This window comes from Gekko japonicus, unplaced genomic scaffold, assembly GCF_001447785.1.
Source record: "Gekko japonicus isolate JY-2015 unplaced genomic scaffold, Gekko_japonicus_V1.1 scaffold354, whole genome shotgun sequence".
NCBI lineage: Eukaryota > Metazoa > Chordata > Lepidosauria > Squamata > Gekkonidae > Gekko > Gekko japonicus.
In genome coordinates, this window is record NW_015161415.1 from 381806 (window position 1) to 407363 (window position 25558).

At 40.3% G+C, this 25558-nt stretch overlaps 1 protein-coding gene across 1 annotated transcript in view; it reads left to right on the forward strand.

Annotated features, from left to right (window-relative positions):
* The window catches only part of IARS (isoleucyl-tRNA synthetase), a 125576-nt gene that overhangs the window by 13040 nt on the left and 86978 nt on the right, over positions 1-25558 (forward strand). The window contains 5 exon segments of the mRNA XM_015427543.1: positions 1968-2050; positions 6906-7023; positions 17724-17871; positions 22223-22310; positions 25489-25549. Of these exon segments, the coding sequence (XP_015283029.1) occupies positions 1968-2050; positions 6906-7023; positions 17724-17871; positions 22223-22310; positions 25489-25549 (498 nt within the window).

A 25558-nucleotide genomic window follows, 5' to 3' on the forward strand; every position in this document is an offset into this window, starting at 1 on the left:
ACAATTGGACAAGTCAGCATCCTGGGATCATCTGACTCTGCCACTGGTACCTTAGAGTCTGTATAGTTCTGACAGGTAGATGCTCCTAACACCTGTGACTATTTGAACTGCTTTCAAGCATCCATACAACTTGGCCCAGATCAGAGATTTTTAACCTCAAATAATCTAGCAAGAAACCCACAATGTTGAGCTGAATTGTCTTTTTCCAGGGTGCTAATCTAGGTGTTTCAGCTGAGAACTACTTTGAACAATTTAAGATTGGTCAGATTTTGAAGATTCAGTGGTGGCAGGCAAATTCCTCACCCCCCACATTTGTTTAAATTTCTGATTTCGAGTTAGTTCTGTTGTGGGCCGGCCACATCATGGAGAGCTATAGAGCTACTTTATATACTCATTTTACACTGTGATCAGTGGCCATCTCTGACAAAGTGTTTAGGTTTCTTAATTTTTGTTTTTACCCCCTGGCTTTCCCCCTGTGAGCTGCATTGTTCCGTCACCTCTTCTGTCAATCTTGTCTGTTCCCGTTTTCTAGTATTTCTTAGTTTTACTCTCTACTGGATTCATGTGTGCTTCTTTCTTCCCCTTTTCAGTTTCAGGGAGGAATAAGACCACTTTAAAGGCAGGCACTGGGAAGCAGTCTTCCCATGGGTCCAATCCCTCCCACACATCCTGTTCCAAAGAGGATACCCCAAGGACTGTGGATATTTCAAACACACACACAAATGAAAGAAAGCATTTATAGGCACTGGGAAGCAGTCTTCCCATGGGTCCAATCCCTCCCACACATCCTGTTCCAAAGAGGATACCCCAAGGACTGTGGATATTTCAAACACACACACAAATGAAAGAAAGCATTTATACCAGAATATTTGCCATGTGGCAATGAGCAGATCCATTAATTAGGGTAGAATTTACAAAGTGTCTCTTATTCTTTGACACAGAAGGTCTAAGCTAGGTGTAGTGTTTCCCCATAGTTGAAAAATGTTTTCTTTGTTTCAGTTACTAAGTCTGTATTTTCAGAACCATTAGGTATTCAAGAGCATTGTAACAATGTTTGCTCTTTGCAGGAATATGAAATTGACAAAATGCTAGGCATCAAAGGTCCCGAAGATGTTGCAAAAATGGGAATCGCTGAATATAACAACAATTGCAGAGGAATTGTGATGAGATATTCTCAAGAATGGAAAGTAAGTAAAAACTATTTAAGAAGCCACTAGGTTTGGACTGGCTCCCAGCCACCAGATCCTTTGTAACAGAGATCTTCCTTTATGCTCCTGTGCACGTGTATGAGTATTGGTCAAGATCCAATTATTTGCAACATCTTGGGCATTTTGAACAGCAGATTCTTTTGCCATATCACATTCCCCTCAGACAAAAGATTTGCCATGTGGTGTGGTACAGCATGATACTGTGAAAAAACAAGGCCAAATCTTACTAATCATAGGCTTCAACAGATAAGTATCACTGAACCAGGTACCTTTGCTAGTCATCTCCAAATATCAAACACTGTCAGCATGTAATATGGATGTTCAGGGTTTACTATTGTTGTGACCCAACTGTAAACAGTAGGAATGAGATGGAGCTCTGAAAAGCAGCTTGCACTGGTAGAGTTATCTGGTAGAGTTATCTGGTTCCTTTTTTATCAGCCATGGGAACAGATGCTATTCTACAATGACTTTTGCCCCAGTATATAAATGAAGTCGAATACATTCCTGTTATGGCTAGGGGAAGGCCAGCAGGCTGTGGCATCATATGATTCTGCAAACTATGTGTAGCTTATATTTTGCTTCCTGTAGTTCTTCCAGAGCAAGGATTTCTAATTCCTGGAAAAGGCAAAAGTCTGACTTTCCTAAGTTGGCATGTCAGGGTAGAACCTCCTTTTGCTCTCCCTTCTTACAAAGTGAAATAATTGATGATTTGTTGTTTTTACCAAGCTGTTTTTGAAGTAACATTTTATTTCTTTACAGGCCAGTGTTATGAGGCTTGGCCGGTGGATTGACTTTGACAATGACTATAAAACACTGTATCCAGAGTTCATGGAGTCTGTGTGGTAAGTTTACTTTTTGAATTTACTTCTTATGTATGCTGTTGACTTCAACTGCCAGCAACGCACATGCCTGCTATAATTCATGAGGGCTTCTTGGGAAGTATATACCTTCCAGAATTTCAGAAATGAAAATGAGGATGCTGCTGTGCAAGTATCCAGTAGAGGTGTGCGTAGTCTTCAGAAGTCTAGGGATATAATTTGACAGATAGTCATGGGTCAGGTGATAGTCCCATCACAATACAGATTACAAACATGCTGCAAGCAGGAGCTAAAGCGCTTTTTATCATGAAGTCTTTATTCTCTTAGTGTACAGTCTAAAAGGTATTGGTTCCATTTTGAATATTGAGATTATTGAGGCTCAGAGATGTAATTTGTCCAAGGACAAATAAATTATAAAAGGGACTTTTTGTAAATCCCAATCACTTCCATTTCCCTGGATTCAGAGAATTTACGGGTGGGCACACTGAACTGCCAGCAGAATTGCCTGGTAACCTAAGTTTCCTGTGGTCTGTAAGGATTTAGACAGTAGGGAAAAAAGCCTAAAATGAGTACTGATGTCTGCTTTTCGCACAGCTCCAAAATGTGTGAATCTAAGTGTCATTTTAAAGTGCCTGTCACTTTTTGGAACTAGAGTATAATGATCTCATACAGCAACTTTTACAAATTCAGTTAGACTGTAAGATGAGTTGGGTCTTGCAGATCTGTCTAGTCTGGTAAAGGTCTTCCAGGAAATCTACAAGGCAGTATGAAGGTAGCATCTTTTCCTAGTGTTTGTCCCCAATCTCTGATTTTTAGAGAGACGCTGTTTAAGGGCAGCATTTCTCTAAATATCAGAGCCATAGGGGTGCTAGCCACGGTACCAGCAGCTTTCGGGTGACAATATTGTCATTTAGGTAGTGGAGAAAGCTGCCGTGACTTCCCTAATTTTTGCAGTAACCATCAGGATTCTTGTTCTAATCTCAGTGCCCAGGCTTTATAACGACAGTATGTGGATGGGGTAGTCGGTGGCATTCTCAGCATTCTTAAGCATCAAAACAGTAAAACAGAGAAATTTGTTATATAATTCATACTATATGCTCAGAATGTCACAGAATCTGTGAAACCTGTGGCGTTACCAGTGTAATGTGCTTTTAGTGATGAGGTGACAAAAGGCAAGGAAAAGGAGGCAGCTGAATGGAGGGCTGCTGTTTGATGCTTGGCAGTTTTTGTAAGATGAAGAGAATTTTAGTGTTATATGAGACTTTCTGCTTGTTTAGGAGGCTGAACAGTAAAGCAGTGGAAGAACACACCTGAATCAGAAAAACATCCTTACACAGATTCTCCTGCTGCTGAATGTTAGGTGTTGTGTAGAAAAATGAATAAAGAAATGTTCTGATTAATTTGCATCCCATCTGGCAGGTGGCACCATTTGGCTTTCAACAGCTGAGGGTTTTACGTTTTTCTACCCCTTTATTAAATTCCTTTATGACATTACTAGCTGCTACTGCAATTCACTTTTTATTTCTGTCCTATAAATATAGCAGCGGAAAAATTATGTATTTCCAAAGGCAATATCTAGTGCTCCAGTTGGTTTCTGATAGCAGTCAGGCAGATGTTTCAGAGACACTTGCGCTAGAAAGACATCAGTCATCCCGAGACATACCTCTGAAAACACAGAAAACTGGTTCAAGAGTACTAGAAGTCTCAGGAGTGAAAATAGTTGCATTACAGAAACTCAAAATAAGACACACTTTAACTCATACAATAAATAAATATTGGAGCATGTACACTCAATCATATTATATATTGCACCTGAGCATTAAGTCTGTAAAGCTACCTTGAACCACAGGGAAAATTGGGGTATAAATGTTTTTAATAAAGCATAGATCATTAACAATATTGAATTCTTCAAAAATGACAATTTACAATGAAATAAAATACATTATAATTATATGGTCATTATTGAATTGTATTTTTTAAATAATCCAGTATTAATCATTGGAAATTGTGTGGCCGTTATAGTGATTCCCCCTGCAATTTTTCAGGCCTCCGGTACTCCTGTACCTGTTTTTTTGGGGTCCCCAGAATCTAACATTTAGAAAATGGCGTTCTTGATTTGCTATTCTGGTAATAACTATTGATCTATGCCTTGGATAAAGATTTTTGGTTGTGGGATGAATCCATTTTTCTGTGGTTCTGATCTAGTCCTCCACATTCCATGTACCTTTTTCCTGCAGATTTTCCTTCCCTGTGCAATATATCTCACCCTATTCTTGTGATTGTAGTTACAGGGGGTAACCATATTGGTCTGCACTGCAGCAGAAGTCCAGTAACACCTTGGAGACCAAGATTTTCGGAGTACAAAAAAAGTACTTATAAATAGAAAACTTGAGTCAGAATTCAAACAACTGCAATATTTATTTATTATATTTATACCCCACCCATCCTGCGAACAGGCTCGGCGGCTGTATACCTTCTTATACACAAGAAGGGGTTTTGGCTGTGTTTCTTGAGCTGAATTTCTTTTCTCTCCCATCTATTCCAACCCCCCCCCCAATCACATGTTAAAATTTCTTTAGGAACTGAAGGGCCTTCCAAAAGATGGTCTGGAAGTCTGATATTCAAGGGAAAACTCAAAACCCCATTGGACATTGTTGGAATGGGTCTTCTATAAGCCAGCCTTGGCTTGTAGTTACTGTGCCTCAGCAGCAGAAGCTCTGACTTGCTTATTAAACAAAATAAGCTGAGAATCTGTGGGGAATCTCACTGGGAGGGAGAACAGTTTGGAGACCATTAGTTGCTGTAGACTCTCTGGGTTGTGTGGCCGTGGTCTTGGCATTGTAGAACCTGATGTTTCGCCAGTAACTGTGACTCGCATCCTCAGAGGTATAACACAGAAAGTACTCCATCACAGAAAGTACTCCATCTTTCTGTGTTATACCTCTGAGGATGCCAGTCACAGTTACTGGTGAAATGTCAGGTTCTACAATGCCAAGACCATGGCCACACAACCCGGAAAATCTACAGCAACTAATGAACTCCGGCCATGAAAGCCTTCGACAACAGTTTGGAGACCCTTTCCCCCTGCAGTGCAGAACAACTTAACTTGAGGCTAGATGTATAGCTTCCATGTTTCCTACACTCGAACGTCAGAAGTCTTGAGGTGAAATGTAGGTCCCTTATAATGGTGGCTGCAGAGGTTCTAATTGAGCCTTGAGCTGAAGTGGTACCAAGCCTAGAGGAAGGTAGTATAAATTTCTTTTCCTTTGATGTATAGGAGAAGTTTCTCCCCTTCGTATGTGTGTATGTGCCCATGTTCATCCCTTGTGCACTGTTTATTATTTATTTATTTATTTTATTTATACCCTGCCTTCCCTGCCGAAGCAGGCTTAGGGAGGATCTTGAGTGGGCCAGTTTCCTATGTTGCCATCTCTTCACAAACACCCCTCACTGTTCTGCACATTTCACGTCTTCTGTTGGAATGTTTGGGCAGGGTGAGCCTTTCTGGCAATAGATACCAAGTATGCTACGTAAGGGAATAGTCAGTGACCACTGCCTCCCCTGCACTGCTTGTATATAGTATGATATGTTGCTTAGAGGTGCTGAGGTTCTGCATTGGTATCGCACTTATTGGTGCCTAGTTGAGTGTTAGTGGAATGGAAATGATCAAATGCATTATAAATAGGTTTTGCAGCTACTAGTTATCTTACATTTTTATGTGTGGAAGACAGACCTGTAGTAAATTAGTCTCTGGTAGCAGATAGTTTACTTGTTCCTGCAGTGCTGGGTTGCTTCATTCTGACGATGTTACACAATTAAGATTTTGACAGGAAAAAACAATGAGCTCTTTACCTGCATTTGAAGAAAATTCCACAAGAGGGAACAGTTGCCTTTGAATTTAGCTTACCAACATCATTCCTTTTTAAGAACTGGATTTCTGTTCTAGTAAAAACTTTTTATTAGAAAAATTGGCTGTAGAAATCAGCTTAGGTCTGTAAAAAGCTTTTGAAGGCTCTGATCTCCTGGCAAGGATAGCACACTGTTCTGTGTTCCTGCATCTCTTCTGATAAACTGAATTATCCTTTTTAATGTATGTCAACAGTAAAAGCCATTCTGGTGTGTGTTCCTATCTTTTTTTTTATTTTTAGGAAAGGCATTGTGAAAGCAGGTGCTTAACAACTTAGTGCATGGCTCTCTTGGAAATTAAGGGATGTCTTTAGTTCTAGGTGATAGTAGATGCCTATCTGGCAACATTTTTATTGCAGCAATAACTAATAGATCACCTTGATGTGCATTACTGCTACTTTGGAAGATTTGAGTTTATGGATGAAGGAGGCTGTACCACTAATTGGTGTGAAAGGGTAGGTGCTAGCGTCAGGGTTCAGGGTTGAAGAATGAAGGAAGTGATTGGCTAGAACAGCCATGTGACTGTATGAGCTCAGCGGTGTGAATGGGGAATAGGCACCAGAGTCAAGAACAGTAGTGTGGCATTTTACGATTTCTTTTTGGGTGCCAGAATACTCTGTCAACAGGCATGGACGCAGAGACCCTGTTTAGGGGTGTTTTGTTTGTGAAAAAAAGCATTTCTGGGAAGCCTTGCTTCATCAGTTCGAACATCTGAAGTGTTGCTACTATATGTTCTACTCTGTATTGGAAGTGCTTTATCTTGCAACAAACACTTCTGTACTTACAAAAATATTCACAATATAATACCGAGGAGAAAAAACTGGCTTTGGACAGATGTTGTGTGCGTGCCATTTTTACACATGCTTTGAATAATGGTGTAATAACCTGTGTTTTCAAAGTCTCTACAGTAAAGTTCCTTAGTTCTAACCAACTTCATGATCTGATTGAATGAATACATTGTATTTTTTTTCAGGTGGGTTTTCAAACAGCTGTATGACAAAGGGCTGGTATACAGAGGAGTTAAAGTCATGCCTTTCTCAACAGCATGTAACACGCCTCTTTCCAACTTTGAGTCTCACCAGAATTATAAGGTGTGTATGCTTGTACATTAAACTTATCTGTCTATAGTACTTCTGTTTGGAAGGCTTACATAGGCTTGTCAGGGTGAAGTGAAAGCTTGCCAGTATACTTCAGGATGGTATAAAGGCTGAGCTAATCATTACGGTTTTGAATCTGTACCATTTTCTGCATCTACCTTTTATTTGACCACAGAAGGCTGATACAGACATCAGGGCCCATCTAAGAATAGTTGAGGCCTCACATGTCTGTGTTCCTCTCAGTGAATAACTGATTAAGCAAACTGAATGGACACTGAAGGATAACTTCCCATCTCCTGCATCTCTTATAACCTATTTCAGATTTTGGCCTGATGAATATCATTCATGTTATCTTAATGTGAAGGCTAGGCATCCAACATAAGATGTTCAGGTGCCAGTCCACTTGGGAGCTTATTAAAAATATGTTAAATTCATGGAGACCACTGTTTGGTTTACTGTCCCCCTAGCTTGCCATAGGATACTCTCTCTGAGCTGTCAGAGGGAGTCTTTGGCTTGGTGATGGAACCTCCCAGTTGTTTAGTTGTGGAAGATTACAACATCTGTGCAGAAGCTGGTTTATCAGGATTGACTCATGGTATTGAGACCTGTGTCCTTTGCACCCAAGACTCTTGGCCTTCGTATGGCAGAGGCGCAGGAAAATGCATATAGTTTGTCATTAAAAGCAGAGCCTCTTGATCAAGGCAGGAGGTCCCCCCTAGGTACTTTCAAGAGGAAGTAACCAACTGCCTGAATACCTCAAGAACACCTAACACCTTTTTTGCCATGGCATTGGGTCAAATCTTGGGAACCTGCTAGATTTCTGCTTGTATTCTGACAGGTGCAATCTTAGAATCCAAGACCCCGTTGATGCTGCTCTTGAAGACAATTTGGGAACTGCAGTGGTTGCAAAATGTGGCAATTTGTTTGTTATCTGGGGCTGGTCAGCAAAATTACAGCTGCCAGGTCCGATTCAAAGGGTTTGTGTTTACCTTTGAAGCTTTTCATGCCTTGGGATCCAGTTACTTGAAGGACCACCTCTTCCTGCATGTTCTTATGCAGCTGTTTTGTTCTTCCCAGCAGGGCCTGCTGTTGGTATCCCTCTTGCCCATCCAGACTCAAGCCTTCTCAAGGCTGCCCCATACCTCTGCAGCAGCCTCCTAGAAGAGGTCAGGGGCTCCTATCCTCCTGGCTTTCTGGAGCGGCTGCAAAATAGAATTCTTCCAGAGAGGTTTTGGTGCAGTCTGAGCATGGGCAGATGGGTTATATCCAGTGTTTTGGGGAAAATAAGATGTGTCTGAACTTGTTTTAATGTTAAATTTGTGTTCTTAATGCTTGTTTTGATAAAATTGCTCTTGCATTATTGTTACCTGCCTTGGGTTCAGAGATGCTAAGAACAGAGATACTAAGAGCAAAGTTGGCCAAATCTTTGGATACTAGAACTGTCCAGTGACTGGAACTGTGAATGGACAAGACAGGTATTTCTGCAAACCTGGAAAGGGCCTGTGGTTTGCAGAAATCTCTGAAATATAAGAAAAAAAAATGTTGGGCAGTTGAAAAAAGCCCAAAATGATAAAAGGAGTGCCTGTAGCTTTAAGCAACAGATTCTCTCAGTGGCTGTTGCTAGGCAACCACAGTACGCATGGTTCTGTCAGTAAAAGGCAGGGGGAGAGGACAGGACCCTTTGCAGGCCTATTTTGTCCTTTGAGGCAGGACTTCTTGGGGCCAGGTCTGGCTAGGGTTGCCAGCTCCAAATTGGGAAGTTCCTGAAGATTTTATGGTGGAAAGCAGGTTTGGCATAGAGTCCACCTCCAAAGCAGTCATTTTCTCCAGGGGGACAGATCTGTGTAATTCTGGGAGATCTCCACATCCCACCTGGAGGTTGGCAACTCCGGGCCTGGCAGCAGCCTCTGGGAGACTTGACACCAACCTACTTGTGTGACTCAGCTAGGCCTGGCTGTTTGCTGTTGTTCAACAGCAGCCACCCTATGAAAGCCAGTGTGGTATAGCGGTTAGAGCTGTAGAGCAGGTTTGAATCCCCATCTTGCTATGGACGTTCGCTGGAGGATTTTGGACCATACCGAAACTTTCAGCCCAACCTATCTCACAGGGCTGTTGTGCGGATAAAAAGGAAGAAAGGAGAATAATGTAAACTGCTTTGGACCCCACTGTGGAGAAAGGTGGTTATAATTGAAGTAAAGAAAAAATAAATGTAGCTTAAGATAAGAGGCAGTTAGAAGGTAGGTTGGTGAGTGGCTGTGAAGGAGAAAATGAATCAGGGAAAGGGGAGAGGATACAGGGTTTGCAAGGAGGAGGGAAAGAAGAAATAGTGTGGGGAGGGGGATACAGGTAAAAGTCTGGATGGTTGCGGCACAGTCGGCTGAAATTAAATCCATTGAAGATGGAGGTCCTGTCCCTGGGTCGAGGGGACATGCATGTGGGCACCAAGCTTCCCACACTGGATGGGGCACCTTTGGTGCCAGCCCAAACAGTGAGGAGCCTGGGAATAACACTGGATGCCTCTTTGTCTGTGGAGGCCCAGGTTGCCACAGTTGCCAGATCTTTATTCTTCCATCTTAAGCAGATCAGGCTACTGAAGCCATATCTTTTCCCCCAAGACCTAGCTACAGTGATCCATGCAATGGTCATCTCCAGGCTTGATTACTACAACTGGCTTTATGCAGGCTTACCCCTGAGACTGATCTGGAAATTACAGCCGGTACAAAATGCAGTGGAATGCCTGCTGACGTTGACACCTGTGCGGGCCCAGGTTCGGCATGTGCTTTGCCAGCTGCACTGGTTACCAGTTGAGTACCGGATCCGCTTCAAGGTGTTGGTAATAACCTTCAAAGCCTTATACGGCCTGGGACCAAAATATCTAAGGGATCGCCTCTTCCCATATACACCTTGAAGAGCTTTATGTTCTAGTAATCAACATCTTCTCGTGGTCCCTGGCCCAAAAGACATCCGCCTAGCCTCGACCAGGGCCAGGGCCTTTTCAGCACATTGAATGACTGTTCACCCAAAGCTACTGATACGGGTAAACTCAGAAAAATCCTCAACGTAACAGTGACATTAAGAAACACACCAGAAAATCCAAGTTGGAGTATATCTTGAAATAAGTTGTTTGGCTTACAGTTCAGTTTAAAGTTTATGGAATGTATTTGCTTGAGGAAAATCATCTCATCAAACAGATCCAGTGATATTTCTTTTGTATACTTCCTTTGGAAATTTTCTGTTGATGAACATAGATCTTCAACACTGAGGTCATTAAATTTCCAGAGAAACTCAAACAAGTTACCAATTATATTGAGTGACTTAAATCGCCTTCTAAGACCTGATATTATTGTGTCAACAGCAACAAAGGAGACATTGATTCCATAATGTCACTCAACATCAGAATCATTACTAAGTTTGCGGCTGCAGGTAAACTGAGATGATGTACCAGTATTCTGACTCTGCACTACCAGTTTGGCCTCATTCAAGATCGCATCCCACTCAGGGCTTTTTTTGTAGAAAAAGCCCAGCAGGAACTCATTAGCATAATAGGCCACACCCAACAGCAGAAACTCATTAGCATATTAGGCCACACCCACCCAGGTCATCCAGTCACACCCACCTTTTGCTTCTTATTTTGTTTACCTTGTTTGTTGTCAAAACCCAGGACTTTTTTTGTAGCAGGAACTTATTTGCGTGTTAAACCACACACCCCTAATGTAGCCAATCCTAATGAGTTTCTGCTGTTAGGTGTGGCCTATTATGCTAATGAGTTCCTGCTGGGCGTGGCCAACTCAGGAGCCAGCCAGAACTCCGTTCCGGTGCGTTCCTGCCCCAAAATAGCCCTGATCCCACTATTCATGAACCTGCTGAATGTCAGCAATGAGGCTTTCAGTGTTACCCCTCTCAACATCAAGCGTAGCATTACATGCTTCAATCACTAGATTAGTCTGGTGGATCATTGTAAGTAACTTAACACACAGGGATGTCATTAGAACAAATTCAATTTTTGACATGTATTTCTGGATAGAAATAAGTTGAATTTGAGCCTGTGCAGTGAGATTGAGATATTCCAGTTCACTTAAAGCCTTTTTATTTCACCCATATGATATGCAATTGGTCTTACTCCATCAGTCCTTGCAGACCATCTAGTTTTTGACATCCCATGCAGTGAAACAGGAAGATATTGCTTTAATATTTTCCACCTTTGAGAATTCCCACTGGATAAATTGTACATTTGCTGTATTTTTCCAAAGTACTTGACTGCCTCTTTACAGGATTTAGCGCAGTCAACATCTACAAAGGTTTAATGTGTGGTTTCCACAGCTAGAGAAAATGCATCGAGGGTTATGCTCAAGGAGAATTGATTGTACACTATTAAATTTGCCAGCCATGTTCACTGCGTTATCTTAGCCTTGGCCGATGCAGTATTGAAAATCTAACCTCAACTCTTCTACAATTGTTAGAACTCGAGCAGCAATTTCCATTCCAGTCTTTTTTTGTGAACATGTCAAAACACAAAAATCTCTCTTTGAAAAATTTGAGCTGTTATTGAAAATCTTTATATATCGAATGACGATAGTGGTTTGTTAGAACTATCTGGCGTAGCATCAACAATTATTGAAAAATATATGGCATTTTGGATCTTATTAAGAATAGATTTTTGTACAAATGATCCACAAATGCTAATGAATTAATTCTGGATGTCTGTGGAGAGATAATGTATTTGCATGGACTTCTGCTACTTTTGTAACTCTGGAACCTTTTCAGTATGTTCAAAGACAAGAGAAGTACATCATATTTACTAAGCAGTTCGATTATGCCTAGAAAGTTTCCATTACTGTGGTCACCTATGCAGTTATTAGAACCAAAGAACAGCAGTCCCTGCTCAGGAAGAAAAAAAATTAACATCCAGGATCCACTCAATAATTTTCTTCCATGAATTGACTTCTGCAGTGAGATTAGCCAAGAGTAAATTCTCTAAGGAGTTTTCTTTGTGAGACGTTGAACTCTCATGTGATGGTATTTTGTCTTTCAACTTCCTCCAGCCTCTGTTGATGCACCAACCTATTTAATTGGCCAGCAATGATGTATTTCTGGAACATTTATTGAAAATGAAGCATGGTCCACAGTACAGAGATTGTTTTACTGTACTCCAACATAACCAGTCTCTGGTTGGGTAGAATTTTTGTCAACAGACTAGTAGGAAAAAAGCATGATTTTCAGCATCATATGGAATCTCACTTGGAATTTCAAAAGTTGTGATTTTGAGAAAAGACTGCATTTGAACTGCATTGTTCTTGTCAATAACTCCAGTGTCATTCACAAATGAAGTGCTAGTACTGATAAATGATTCTTGATATGTAAGATTCTCCTTTTGCTCATGAGTCTCCGGTTCACAAATGGGATCTTCTGATGACTCTGTCGGTGCTACTGATAACACATCTCTTTCGATACTGACAGCATTGTTAGATATTGGTAGTGCAGTATTCTCTGTTGCTGTTGTTTTTTTGTCATCTGGGGTATTTTCTTCTGCATAATCAAACAAACTCTTCTGCTGCAAGTGCTGGTGCATCACTTTCTTGAACAATGTCTTCACACAAATTTAGTATCACTGAAATATTATCTGTTGAATTTCCACAAGTTTCATTGCCTGTAGCACTGTCCATTGAATTGGATGAGTTGAAAAATGAGGTAATTGATCTCGGTGAATTGGCTGCAGCTTCATGTGCTTTTTTAGCCCGTCTCTTGCTTGCGCCACTATCAGATCTCCTTTTCATAGTGAATGGTGACCTATTAATGTATGGGATTAAACATTAAATTTGCAATAAAAAACAAAACGTTAAATAATCAGAATACTTTGAGAAATACTGTGAAAACAGATCAATTGAAACTCTTTATGTAACTATGTCTGTATCTTTACTAGAAAAACATTACATACTTTTTGACTGTTTCAAAACTCCAGTCCTGCATTCCTGTGAGTTACATTAGAAGAGCCAATATTATTTTTCAACCTAGTTAGAAACTGTAAGAATACCTTGTTGTCTGGTTTTATACATAATTGAGAAGGGCTGAATATAAATGGAGGTTAAGTAAGTTGCTTAGAATGGTTAAGCTGCTAGGATGGCTATTTTCAACTGGTGGTGGCAGGCATATCCATGTGTCTCACCCACCAGAGGCCACAGGCACATGCTCCTCTCCTTCTCTCCTCCAGAACAGGCAGTTATCGCAGAGGCAGCGCTTGACTCACGTCTCATGCTGCTGCATGGGAATGGAAGGGGAGAGCCGAGCCTGTTTGCTCTTTCTCTCTCTGCTGTTCTTGCTTCTGTTGCACCCACACCTGTGCAGCACTCTGGCAGACACCTCTATGGAAACCAGTCTGGTTCCCAGACCGGCTGGTTTTGCCATCTGTGCAGGCATCTGCAAAATGGTGGCTGCTATTTTATCTCCCGGTGGCTGGCTGGCCCCGTTATTCCAGAGGGGAGGGCCTCAGGCTCTGGTGGGAAAAATCCTACCGAAGACGGGAGGTTGGGAAAGCTAGTGTTTCTATGTCTGAAACAATAACCAAATTAAGAGTTAACATCAGAAGTGTAAATTTGAGGCCCCCCAAGAATGTGAGGCCTGGGCCAAATGGTCCTGCTGACCCCCCTCTCAGAGGCCTTGTCACTACCCTGTTTATGTAACATGATGGAATTTTCAATATATTCCTTTTTGTGTTTCTAATAGGATTTTAAAGAATGGATGATTATTTTTAGCAGTGTCTTGTGTGTGTTTTGAAGGCTTCTTTATGCTGTAATGAGCATAGCTCAAAATATTGAACAGAATACATGTATTAAATCTGCAAATTAACATTAGTTTCTGTCCTATAAATTGAGAAACACCTTGTGAGGGTTTGTATGTAGGTAGAAGGAAGGAGGGTTTTTTTGGGCTATATAGAAGATCAAGATTTATTGTACAGCCACCAGTTTTCCTGTGAAGGGTTCTGGAATATTTAATCTGTTTTAGATTCTATAATGTTAAACAAAAATATGAAAATAGTAATCAGCTAACTATTTAAGAGGAAAAGAAGACACAGCAGAGTGTATGTGATTTATGTGAACTTATGGAGTACCAACTAAGTTACTCAACTAAGAAACCCAGTGATATTCTTAACCTTTCCAAAATCCTCCAAAATGCTTCTTAATCTGAATGCTGAATGTATGAAATGAGTCTTTTTGTTTTAACAAAAGGTTATATTTCTCGAAGTAAGATTATTGAAGTGGCAGTGCAAGAAAGAAAAATAGCTTAGCCAGCGTTCTACAATCATAAGAATGGGTATACTCCCCTTGACTTTTTTGCGATAATTATGTAATTAACTTTTTGTGATATTCCCTTTTGTTGCTCATTTGTGTGCTCTCAAAGTATCACAATAAGCATGTGGGGAAAAATAATGGACACCCCCCCCCCCGCTTATGTCTTCCTTTCTTCTAATATTGCCTGGCAGGGATATCTAAAGTGACAATGTTCTTCCTGGTGCCTGGCATGTTACCACAGTAGTATTTCAGGCACAAGAAGCTTTGGGAAACACAAGTCCCCAGACTCTTGACTTTATTCATTGGAGTTTGGAACCCTGGAGAACATTTCCCAGAATTCTTGCTCCCAGCGTGCTCGTGTGCTCAGAAATAAATTTCAGTGAAACTGCCCAACCGTATGTAGTGCAGCTTGAAGTGTGAAGGTTACTAGGAGAATACAGTGTGCATTAGAGACTAAACAGAACAGGTAGCAGTTATACAGCACCTGAAAAAGAATATTTGCATTTTGACTGAAAACAAAGCTCATTCAGCACAGGATGAATTCCCTCTCAACCCACCTTTACCTCTAGCATAAACAACTGCAAACTCTAATAAGAGTTGCTAGTATTTTCCGTGTGGTACTGGGAAGGTACCAGGAAGATTTGGTGCTGCAAAACATCATGTGTTCAAATGGTATATCTGTAATGATTTGTTCCGTTGAGTGTCCAAACTGTAAGTTTAGTTTCTATATCGAAATTCTTGCTATCACCTGTCAGATAATTCTGAGACATTTGGCCCACAAGGAACTGTAGGAGTAGAGAAGTACCAGTTGGGAAGTCTTGTTTCCAGGCCAAATTTCCTCTGCCTTCCTCAGTACTGTAAGCTCTCAGGGGCTTGACTAACTTAATTTCCTCTGTTTTCCATATATTTGTTCGTTCTTCAGCTAGCACTCAGCTGGCTTCATATTATGTTCCTCATGGAGAACAAGGAATTACTGTTTCTTCATTAGTCTTCATCAGTTTTGGGAGTGTTTTATTCCACTGCCTCTCCCTAAAATTTCTCTGCATACTTGGGGAAATGCTCCTCCTTTCTCTGTGCATGGTTCTGTTTCACTGCCTTTCTGCTGAGTTCCCAACACATTGGGACTCTGTGAAGGGTGTATTGGCTGCCTGATTTTGCTGCCTTTACATGGATTTACTGCACACAATATGATTACAAAGAATTGTCAGTAATATAATTACAGGAATCTTTCAAGGATACAAAACTGTTGACATTAGCAGCCACAATTTGTAATGTCCATGAAAGCCTTTAAGATTTCAGAAATTTGTGATAGTAGCCATTGAAATATTCATAGTAACAGCCATCGTACAGGCATCCAGATGAACACCTGTTTTGTTGTTTTCTTCTCCAGCCACTCCTTACACTGGCTACACTGATAAAGGTAAGCCATATTAACATGGAGCAATGCCAGTCTCATCAAGCCAACACAGGTGTGGTTAGCTTGGCATTCTAAACATGCTCCTGCCTATTGAAAAACGAAACAGGTATTTATCCTGTTACTATCTATGGCCGCTATTACAAATTTCTGAAATCTGCAAGGCTTTCATGGACATTACAAATTGTGGCTGCTTGTGTCAATGGTTTTGTATCCTTGAAAGTTTCCTGAAAATTCTTGCTGAAAATTCTTTGTATTGTGTGCAGTAAATATTTGTGGTGCATTGGTGGTTTTTTTTAACTTGGGTCTTACACTGTGATGCTAGTTACACCATGATCCCAGTTTTTTAATTATCTACTTGGAGTCAACTGGTTTAGAGGGTTAGATCCCGGATATGTGGGCACAAGGATTGCGCTCCCTGTCTCTTCTGTCAGCATAACTGAACAGACAGAAGAGACGCAGAAATTGTGATTTCCTGCTTCCTCCCAGCCCTTGTGGCTGTTGGAATGCATGGATCCTGTATATATGTAATTTCCCTGGCTAGAAAGGACTGCTGGGATGATGGGAATCTGAAAAAGATCTGCAGCTGTCAGCACCATCCCCTGGTGGATTGTGGGGTCTACTCTGCTGGGGTGATGCTGATGGTGTTTCCTGTATAAATTATTCACCACCATCCTTCCATCAAGATTTGCCACTAAAAGCTACATAGCAGATATAGCATGTGGATAGATGTGTGTAGATGTCTTTTCTGATTTCCTCTAATCTGTTTAGAGAGAAGGTTTACTGATTTCAAAGGGACATGATTAGGTAGAGACATAGTGAGAGCATCTACTGTCAGGCTTGGTATATTTGGGTAGAGAGAGATGGTAGGGAAAATAATATAACTTGTTTGAAATGTTTTAAATAAGTAAGTTAGGTGGTGTTTCGAGGGAAAGAAATACCTGCATTGCTGTATGCATAAAAACGACTTTTCAGTGTTGCATATGTTGATGCATGATTAACCTGGGGCAGGCAGACAAACAAATCCATTATGTGCACTGGAAGAACAACAACGTTGCTTCTGCAGAGGGTGAATTCTATCCATCATGATTTACCCCTCCTCTCCCCACAATCACAGTGAAATTTCCTTAGTATTTTTTTTTTAAATCCCTTTCTTCAGAATAGATGAAGGGCATTTAGTTCTAGGCAACTGCAGACTGTTTGGCAGCTGACAAATATGAATTTAATTCTTTTGTTGCATTTCATGGTGTGTGACCAGTCAGCAGGCTGGTGGGTCTCCAGTTGCTTCTGTATGAGATCTCGTAAACGAAAAATGAAGGAGCTCTGTACCAGGGTGTTGCTCTTCCTCAGAAAAGTTGTATGTCATGAAATGAGAAGTCTGTGCATGTGATTGAGATAGGAACATTGAGGCAAACACGTACATTACCTTTATGATCTCAGGCTCGCGTTGACCCTAGACTCACAACAGGTAAAATTTGCAGCGGTTCCATTCAAAGGGAATTGCCATTTGTTTTGCAACTGGAAATTGGGTTGCTTCATTGCTATCTGGATTGCAGTGGCTTCGAGCAAGGTTTCGGATCTGATTAGAATCGGCGTGAACTGCTGTGGCTGTTTGCAGTCTCCCTGCTGTTAGCACGTAGCTGTGCTGGCTCTGTCTGAGAAACGCTAATCTAGATAAGCGGGATGTTTTGCTTCCAACCTTGATGTTTAAATAAATCCTTAGGAAATCTTAAATATCTGTTTAAAATGGCTCTGTACTAAGAAGAATAGCTCCTGTCTTTTTGCTTATTCCAACTGTTGGTAGAAGTTAAGGTGTTCAGGAAGATAATGTGAATGTATTTGTTACTATGTTGTCGTTGCCTTCTCATGAGTCTTGCTTAGCTATAAATGATGAGAATGTTGCTGACCATAGTTTTTTGTTTTGCTTTTGCTGGTGCTTTAAATAATGTAATTTTCCATGTGTGACTCTTACCGTTCTAATATTTTGTTTTAAGGATGTTCAAGACCCTTCAGTCATTGTTAGCTTCCCACTTGAAGAAGATGAAAGCATCTCTCTTGTTGCTTGGACAACAACCCCTTGGACTCTGCCTAGCAACTTGGCCCTCTGTGTTAATCCAGAATTACAATACGTGAAGGTGAAAGGCAAGTGCCAATCATGATGTGACGTACATAGTTCTAGCGTGCACAAATGTCATACTTTGTTTCCGACTTTCAGCATTTTAAGGGTCATTAGGCGGACCCCAAGCAGCAGATTTCTCTCGATGCCATTGCCTGTGTTTTACAAGTATTGGTTCTAAAGTGTAGAGGCCGTTGTTCACTGGTAGAGTATGTGCTTTGCCTTTAGAAATTCTTGGGTTTGATCCCTGGTATCTCTAGTTAGAGTTAAGGGTAGCTAGTGCTGAGAAGGGCTCTTGCCTGAGAGCCAGTTTAGTGTGTGAACTCTAATCTGGGAGAACCAGGTTTGTCTCCCACTCCTCCACTTGCAGCTGCTGGATGACCTTGGGCAAGCCATAGTTCTGTCAGAGCTGTTCTCTCAAGTACAATTCTGGAAAGAGCTCTCTCAGCCCCACCTATCTCACGGGGTGTCTGTTGTGGGGAGGGGGAAGGGAAAGGAGTTTGTAAGCCGCTCTAAGACTCAGAGTGAAGGGCAGGGTGTAAATCCAATCCTCCTCCTCCTCCTCTTCTTCAAAGCTTATACCCTGAACATCTTGTTTGGCCTCTAAGGTGCTACTGAACTTGAATCTAGCTGTAAGAAAAAAATTGTAACTATCACAGCTGCTGACTTTAGGAGAGCACAGCTTCTAAGTACAGTTTCTCTAGTCTAATTCTACCGAAATTGGTGGGTTTAAACTGGAGTCATTCCTACAGAGAAGCTGCTCTGAGACTGAAGGGCGGGGTATAAATCCAATCCCCCCCCCCAAGATCCTGGATAACTCATGTTGCTTGTAGACAGGGGAATTTTTATGATTCTGCTGCATAAGGCAGCTTCATATCCAGCTTTAGAAGCAGGATAGTCATAGACCAAATGGCACTCTGTCACACACATATGGTATACATGGTACACATGAAGCTATCTTACATTGAACTTGGCCCACTGATCTGTCAAGGTCAGTATAGTCTAACCTGAGTGGAAGCAGCTCTCTAGGGTCTCTTTCTCATCATCCATTACCTTTAACTGGAGAGGCAGGATTGAAATTGAAACCTTCAGAGTGCAAAGTCATGTTTCAGCTTTGGCCCACGCCCCCCCCTCTAAACCACCTGAGGAGCATTTTGGTGTTGTTGACATCCATTCATTTGGCTTTTGAACACATTAGTTTATTGCATCTGTAGCTCACTTCATAACTTCCATGTTTGCACTCATGATTTATCCCTGTCTTATAAAACGAAAGATTTGCATACCAGGATCTGTAAACCTGTATTTATTCATAGTCTGTATAAGCAAAGGAAGACAACTTTCTCTAAGCTTATAGGAATGATTTAATTTTAAGGTGACAGAAGCGTGCTTATATATGCTAACATGGAAAAAATTGAAAGAACTCACACACCTATTTTTGCAGAATTTTTCAGTGAAACCAGAGAGACTTAAATTTAAGTGCAGTAGACACTTGAGTACAGTATGATGCTTGATGTAAAGATGGCCATGCACTTTGACAGAAATGGTTACTGCTGTTTTGATTTCTAAGCATTACAGATTGATTTTGTGCGGGTCTATGTAATGTGATACACAGATTAGTGAGAAAAGAATATTAAATAGCTTTTGGAGATCTGGTAGATTATTTTCTTCAGCTGTGTTGTTTGTTTCTACCACATGAATCTTAAAGGCAAAACTACTTATGGAAGTAAAGATACCTGTCAGTTTAACTTGGTCTTGCAGTATGCAACATTCTAACCAGTCCATAAAAGATTTTTACTGTCCTCATCGTTCCAGGACATCATGACTGATGAGTCTACTTGCCTGGCAGAAGTAGTTTGCTCCTAGCAAGTGGGCAGGTGCCTAAGTGCAAACCTGATTTAACTTGGCACATTTGTTCTGTTGTCTTCATTTTTTAAAAAAGTAATATTGGAAACTAACTTCTTGTTGTCATAATAAATCTTACAAAGGTGGGAGGGAGGAGAGCACAGTTCTTATATAAGTGCTTTCCTTCAAACAGTTGTAGCTTTTGTTTAGTTTGTTATGAGTTATCTAATTGATTTGCCCTCTGATTTACCTGCCTACGATGATCCAAGCTGCCTTCTAATGTTAGAACGATAATAGGAAAATGTCCTTACTAGGAAATCATGGTCTTTTCCAATTCATTGTCTGCTAAGCTCAATTTTACAGGCTTGGGCAATGTTCTCTTGTAAAGATACAATACTTTTTTGGGTCCAGTTCAGGCATCACGCCAAATCATGGATTGTGCTTACCATAGTATGGTTGTCAAGTATGGTTATTTAATATGTTTTTCTACACAGACTCAAGATGGGTTACAATGTTGGTTTTAAATACTTATCAAATGAAACAATTAAAATCTATTAATACATTTAAAAATAGACAATTGGAGATTACTCCTGTGCCATCAAAAGGCTCTCTTATAATGTGACCAGAATGCCAATAACATGGCAGCCTTTCTGATGCATTCAGGAAGGAAGGCAGCTTGATAATACAGGAGCCACTGGAGAAAATGCCCTGGTCCTGGCAGCCAGTAGCTGAATCTGTCTGCCTGTTGGTGCCGTAAGCAAAACATGAATATTCTGTATGTGTACATCTGATTTGCAGGCTACCACACACTACCTTGGGGATACCTGTAATAGCAGCATGTCATCATGATTTTGGACACATTACTTTATTCTTTCACCATGGTACCAAACTTATGGGTCTTGCCATTGCTCAGCAGCTGACCATGAAGGGAAGGTACTCTGTTCTTTCTTCCACTATACATTGCTCTGTGTAGTGAAAACAAAATTTCCATTCTGAGAACTGATATGTACTTCTGGCTTTGAAATGGCTGAGTTTATGTTTACTGGAAATGTTTGCTCCCTACTACTCCCATATTGCGAAGAGAGATGTTTAGAGTGAAATGGCTGGGAATGTCACTAAATTACCAGGACACATAGCTGTCATGAAAAACATGGGTGGCAAATGCTCAAACATGAGTCTTTTTGGAAAAAGGCTACAAAGACTATAATTTATTATTTTTTTAAAATCACACTTGAATTTGGAACGGGCAAAAGGTTTCAGACTTTGGATGGGCAAAAATAATGAAGCTTTTGGGCAGTTCTGAATTCAGTCTACCTTTAAGGAGGAAATCTGTCTTCATTCTTGCAGGTATTCATTTTGCTTATAAACAAATATGTACAAATGATTTCTTTTGTTTGTCTCATTTTAATTTTGCACTGTGACCTGCTCTGAGAGCTCTGTGAAGCTGTACCATAAACTGTTTGCCTACCAGAGAGCTCTGCTGTAGAGGGAACCATTCACAAGCCAAGTTATTGAAGAGAACCCAGGGCAAGAGCCACTTGTGTGCTTCCACTTTCATCTGCCCAGCACTCAGATGTACCGTGTTTCCCTGAAAATAAGACACTGTCTTATATTTATTTTTTCTCAAGAACACACACTAGTGCTTATACCACAAATGCATAGAAATCCTGCTAGGGCTTACTTTTTGGTTAGGTCTTATTTTCGGGGAAACAGGGTATGTGCAGCAGCCTTCAGAGGTGGAGTGGCATCCATAACACATTTTTGTCAGTTCAGAAGTAATGGTAGACCCCAGCACTTGTATGGTTTTCCAATCACAGCTGCTTTTTCTGGTTTGCTGAGCAATTTCAAACTCATGGTTTAAAAAAAGTTGATTATGTCCTAGCCTGTGTTTTGGCACCATGTCTGACCTGAGCCTTTGCAAAATGTAACTGCCAACTATGGTTCGGTGCTCTGCAAATTAGCCCATAAAGTGCCTGAGGTTCGTTTGCATGATGCCGCCTAATCCTTCCTCTTATGTATAGAATTTTCTGCAAACTGTGGTTTGCTGTTATGTCTACACTGGCAAGTTCTGACTTGCACTAGCTCTGAAAACAAGCATTCCAGATTCTGGCTTGCTCCCTAGCTTGGTAACCTGATTTTGCAGTTGACAGAAAGCCTTTACTTATTTGCTTGGGTGCAACAGAAAGTTGTGGTTTGCCAGAAACCCAAAAATATGCTTTTGGTGTGTGAGTGGAGAAGGGAAGGGATGACAGGATAATGTGAACAAGCCCTGTGCTTCTTTCAAAGGCTCATTTATGTAGCACCAAATCATGGTTTGATATTATATGAATCAGCCTGAGAGCTTATACTACTATAGATTTCATAACAGATCCCTTTTGATGTAAAGTGTAAGTGATATAGGTACTTCTTTTGGTATAAATACATTCCTGGTAATACATCTTTGGACTTTTCACTAAAATAATTGAGCAATTCTGTGTGTTCATATCTCTATTTCTGTGAGAGTGCAGAAACAGTATATTTACTTTTTTTCCCCAGACAAAAATATAGGAAAAATCTTCATTTTGATGGAAGCTAGGCTGATATCCCTCTACAAATCTGAAAAAGAATATTCAGTACTTGACAGGCAAGTAGATAAATCAGTCATATTGTGTGGATTTCATATTTAATAAATAATAATTTGCCAGAGGTAAGGGAACCGGGAAATCTTTGTTTTTTGGCGCAGTGGCTTATGACAAAGTGCACTTCAGTCACCCTAAGGATTTGGTATTGGCCTCTACAAGTTGCAAAAAGAGAATGTGAGAAGCAAGTTACTAAAAGCATCAAGTTAAACAATAAACATTTCTTTAAATGATGGAAAAAGTATAGAAGAGAGAAACCAAGATGATTAAGGGATGTTGGAGCACTTTTCCTCTGAGGAAAGGCTGAGAAGTCTGGAGCTTTTCAGTCTTGGGGAAAAATGGCAAAGGAAGGGCATGATAAAGGTTTATAAAATTATGCTTTTCCTTTCATAATATTAGTACTCTGGGGCATCAAAGAAGTTGATAGGCAATAGGTTCAGGACAGATGAATGGAAATACTACTTTAGTGAATGAATAATTACATATTGTGGACTTCACTGTCAGTAGACAGAGTAATGACAAGCATAGATGGCTTTAAAAGGGGGTTAGGGGGAATCTATCAATGGCTACTAGCTATGGTGAGTAAAGGGAACCTCCATATGCAGAGGCAGCAACCCTCTGAATAGAGGCAGCATCAGGGGAACACCTTGGCACTCCAGGGCAACTGGGAGGCTCCTGTGTTGAAACAATCTAGATGATTCACTGGTCTGATCCATTCAGGTTCTTATGATGTTCTGTTAATGTCTTATTGGAATAAGTGGCAAAATTTTGGGTAGCATGCTGCTGCATCTGAAATACACGATCAAATATATAATAATAGTTGCCTAATAGTCTCTGTTTTATGTTCTTCTTTTACTTTATTACACTCAAATGTATTTTTATAGAGTTTTATTTTACTGTCCTAAATTCAGTTATATTAATGTTATGAATGTTATATTTAAGCATGTGTGTTCTATGGCTTGTTGCCGTAATAAATGCCTGACTGACTAGAATTTTTAAGGTGCTATAAATAAGACTGCTGATGTTATTGGCTAGCTTTAAAGTATCAGGATTGTACGACTTTATGTTACTTTGACTTCTGTTAAAACTGTCAAACCCCACCTGAAAAACTGCAAACCAGATAGGCAATAGAGAGTACAAGAGAATACAATTTTGTTATCAATTGTAACTATATGTCACAAAGTATGATAGGTAGGTGTCCTCATTTAAAGGATTCTACTGCTGTGACTTCCTCTAACATCTACAAAGCAAAGCTGATTATCTACCAAATGTAAAAATATTGTTTACCAAAATCAAGTCAGATGCTTTTAAAACCCAAATATTAAAGCGATACGATATGATAAAGGTTTATTGTATTTAGCCATTGGCTACTACAAATTTACAAAACCATGTAGTACATTAACAAATAAAACTTTAAGAACAAATATTAAAATTAATTTAAATTAGCAAGATAAAACAGACTGATCCAACCAGATAATCATGAAGCTCCCCTTTCAGTACTGTCCTAGATCTAATCCTCTTGGCTGCAAGGGCAAACAAAGGAGAATATTAAAGCAAAACTGTAATTCGCTGGAAAAATGCTTGGTGCCCATTACTTAATCTATAGATAGAATGAGCAGGCCGTTGCTGGAAGGGCGGGGTATAAGTCTGATAAATAAATAAAATAAATGTACATTATTCCTTCAGTTATTGCTACAAAAATAAGTGTTAAGAATAACCTGCTCCAAGAATGGTCTTAGACCACCTTTCTGGGCTGGGATTTGGAGGCACGGTCTTGCAGTGGTTCCAGTCCTATCTGGAGGATAGGTTTCAGAAGGTGGTGCTGAGGGACTGATGCTTAGCCCCTTGCCCTTTGGGGTACGTCAAAGTTCCGTCTTGTCCCCTATAACTGCTGCTTAGCCCCTTGCCCTTTGAGGTACGTCAAAGTTCCGTCTTGTCCCCTATGCACTTTAACGCTTGAGCTGGGCTTTCACCAATATGCAGATGATTCTCAGCTCTGTCTCACACTTCCAGCTGATCCCAGGGAGGCTGCAGAAACCCTGAGCTGGAGGCAGTTTTGGAGTGGGCTTAGCTCTCTGACTGTAATGGAAATATTTGTCGGATCTGAAGCTCCTTAGTTATGTGGATGCACAAATTGTACAAGACTTCTTACCTTAGCAGTGTATTACAACTGGAAAATTTGTATTGATGAAGCCCTTTATGGCAGCTGTCAATGCCTTGTCCTTTTTGAATGACATATATTACTTGTAATTTGAAATAGGTAGCAAAAATTTTAAAGAGGCATAATTTGAGAATTTTCCAACATTTTTAGTCCCTACCCCCGCCAATACAATATTTTCATGGTGAGGTTAAAGCTACATTCATATGGAAGCAGAAAAATGAACACGAACCCAGCTTGTTGCTGTGCTCATATGCATTTCCCTCCTGTATTATCTCACTCTCTCACTGCACTATGAATTGAAGTTAAATGCTAATTCTGGTTGCCAGTAATGTACAAGTATGTGTGTTAACCAAAGTTAAATTTTCTCAATGCTTACTGGGATTGTAAGTTTGGCTAAAGTCCTAGTTTAGGATCCCAGTTAGCTACTGGAAAGCTATCTGTGATTTACCCACCCATGCACTGCCCACCTGAAGCTAGGCAAAAGCACTCTGAGCCACTGCAGCCACCTGTCCCACCAATGAAGCTCATCTGCGGGGTACACAAGAGAGGACCGTTTCGGTTGCAGCCCCATGATTATGGAACAACCTTTTCAGGGAGGTGTGCCTGGCCCCCACACTTTCAGTCTTCAGGACAGTTAAAGACAGTTTTATGTAGGACTGCCTTGGTTGGAAATTATAAATAATTGTTCTTTATAATGTAAGCTGTCTTGAGTACTACAAGGTAGAAAGGTGGCTAATAAATGTTTTTAATATAAATAAATAGTATATTCTTGGATTTATAAAGGGTTTTTTAAAAATATTTTTAACTTTTAAGTCTAGTTCTGTTGTCCATTCCTTCAGTATTATTTCTGATAGCCGTATGCAGTTTTACGTGTTTCTGTATTTTAATGTCTATTTTATTGTGGTTTTATAATATTCTGCACTTCTTTACATCTTTGAATAGTCTTCTGGTAAAAATTCAATTTATAAATAAGGGACATTAATAAAAATGTTAGTTAACACTATTTTTAAAATATATTTCAGGTTTCCTGGCATTAGTCTTAAAGGGAAGAAGTATAAACCTCTTTTTGAGTATTTTATTAAGGTAAATAAT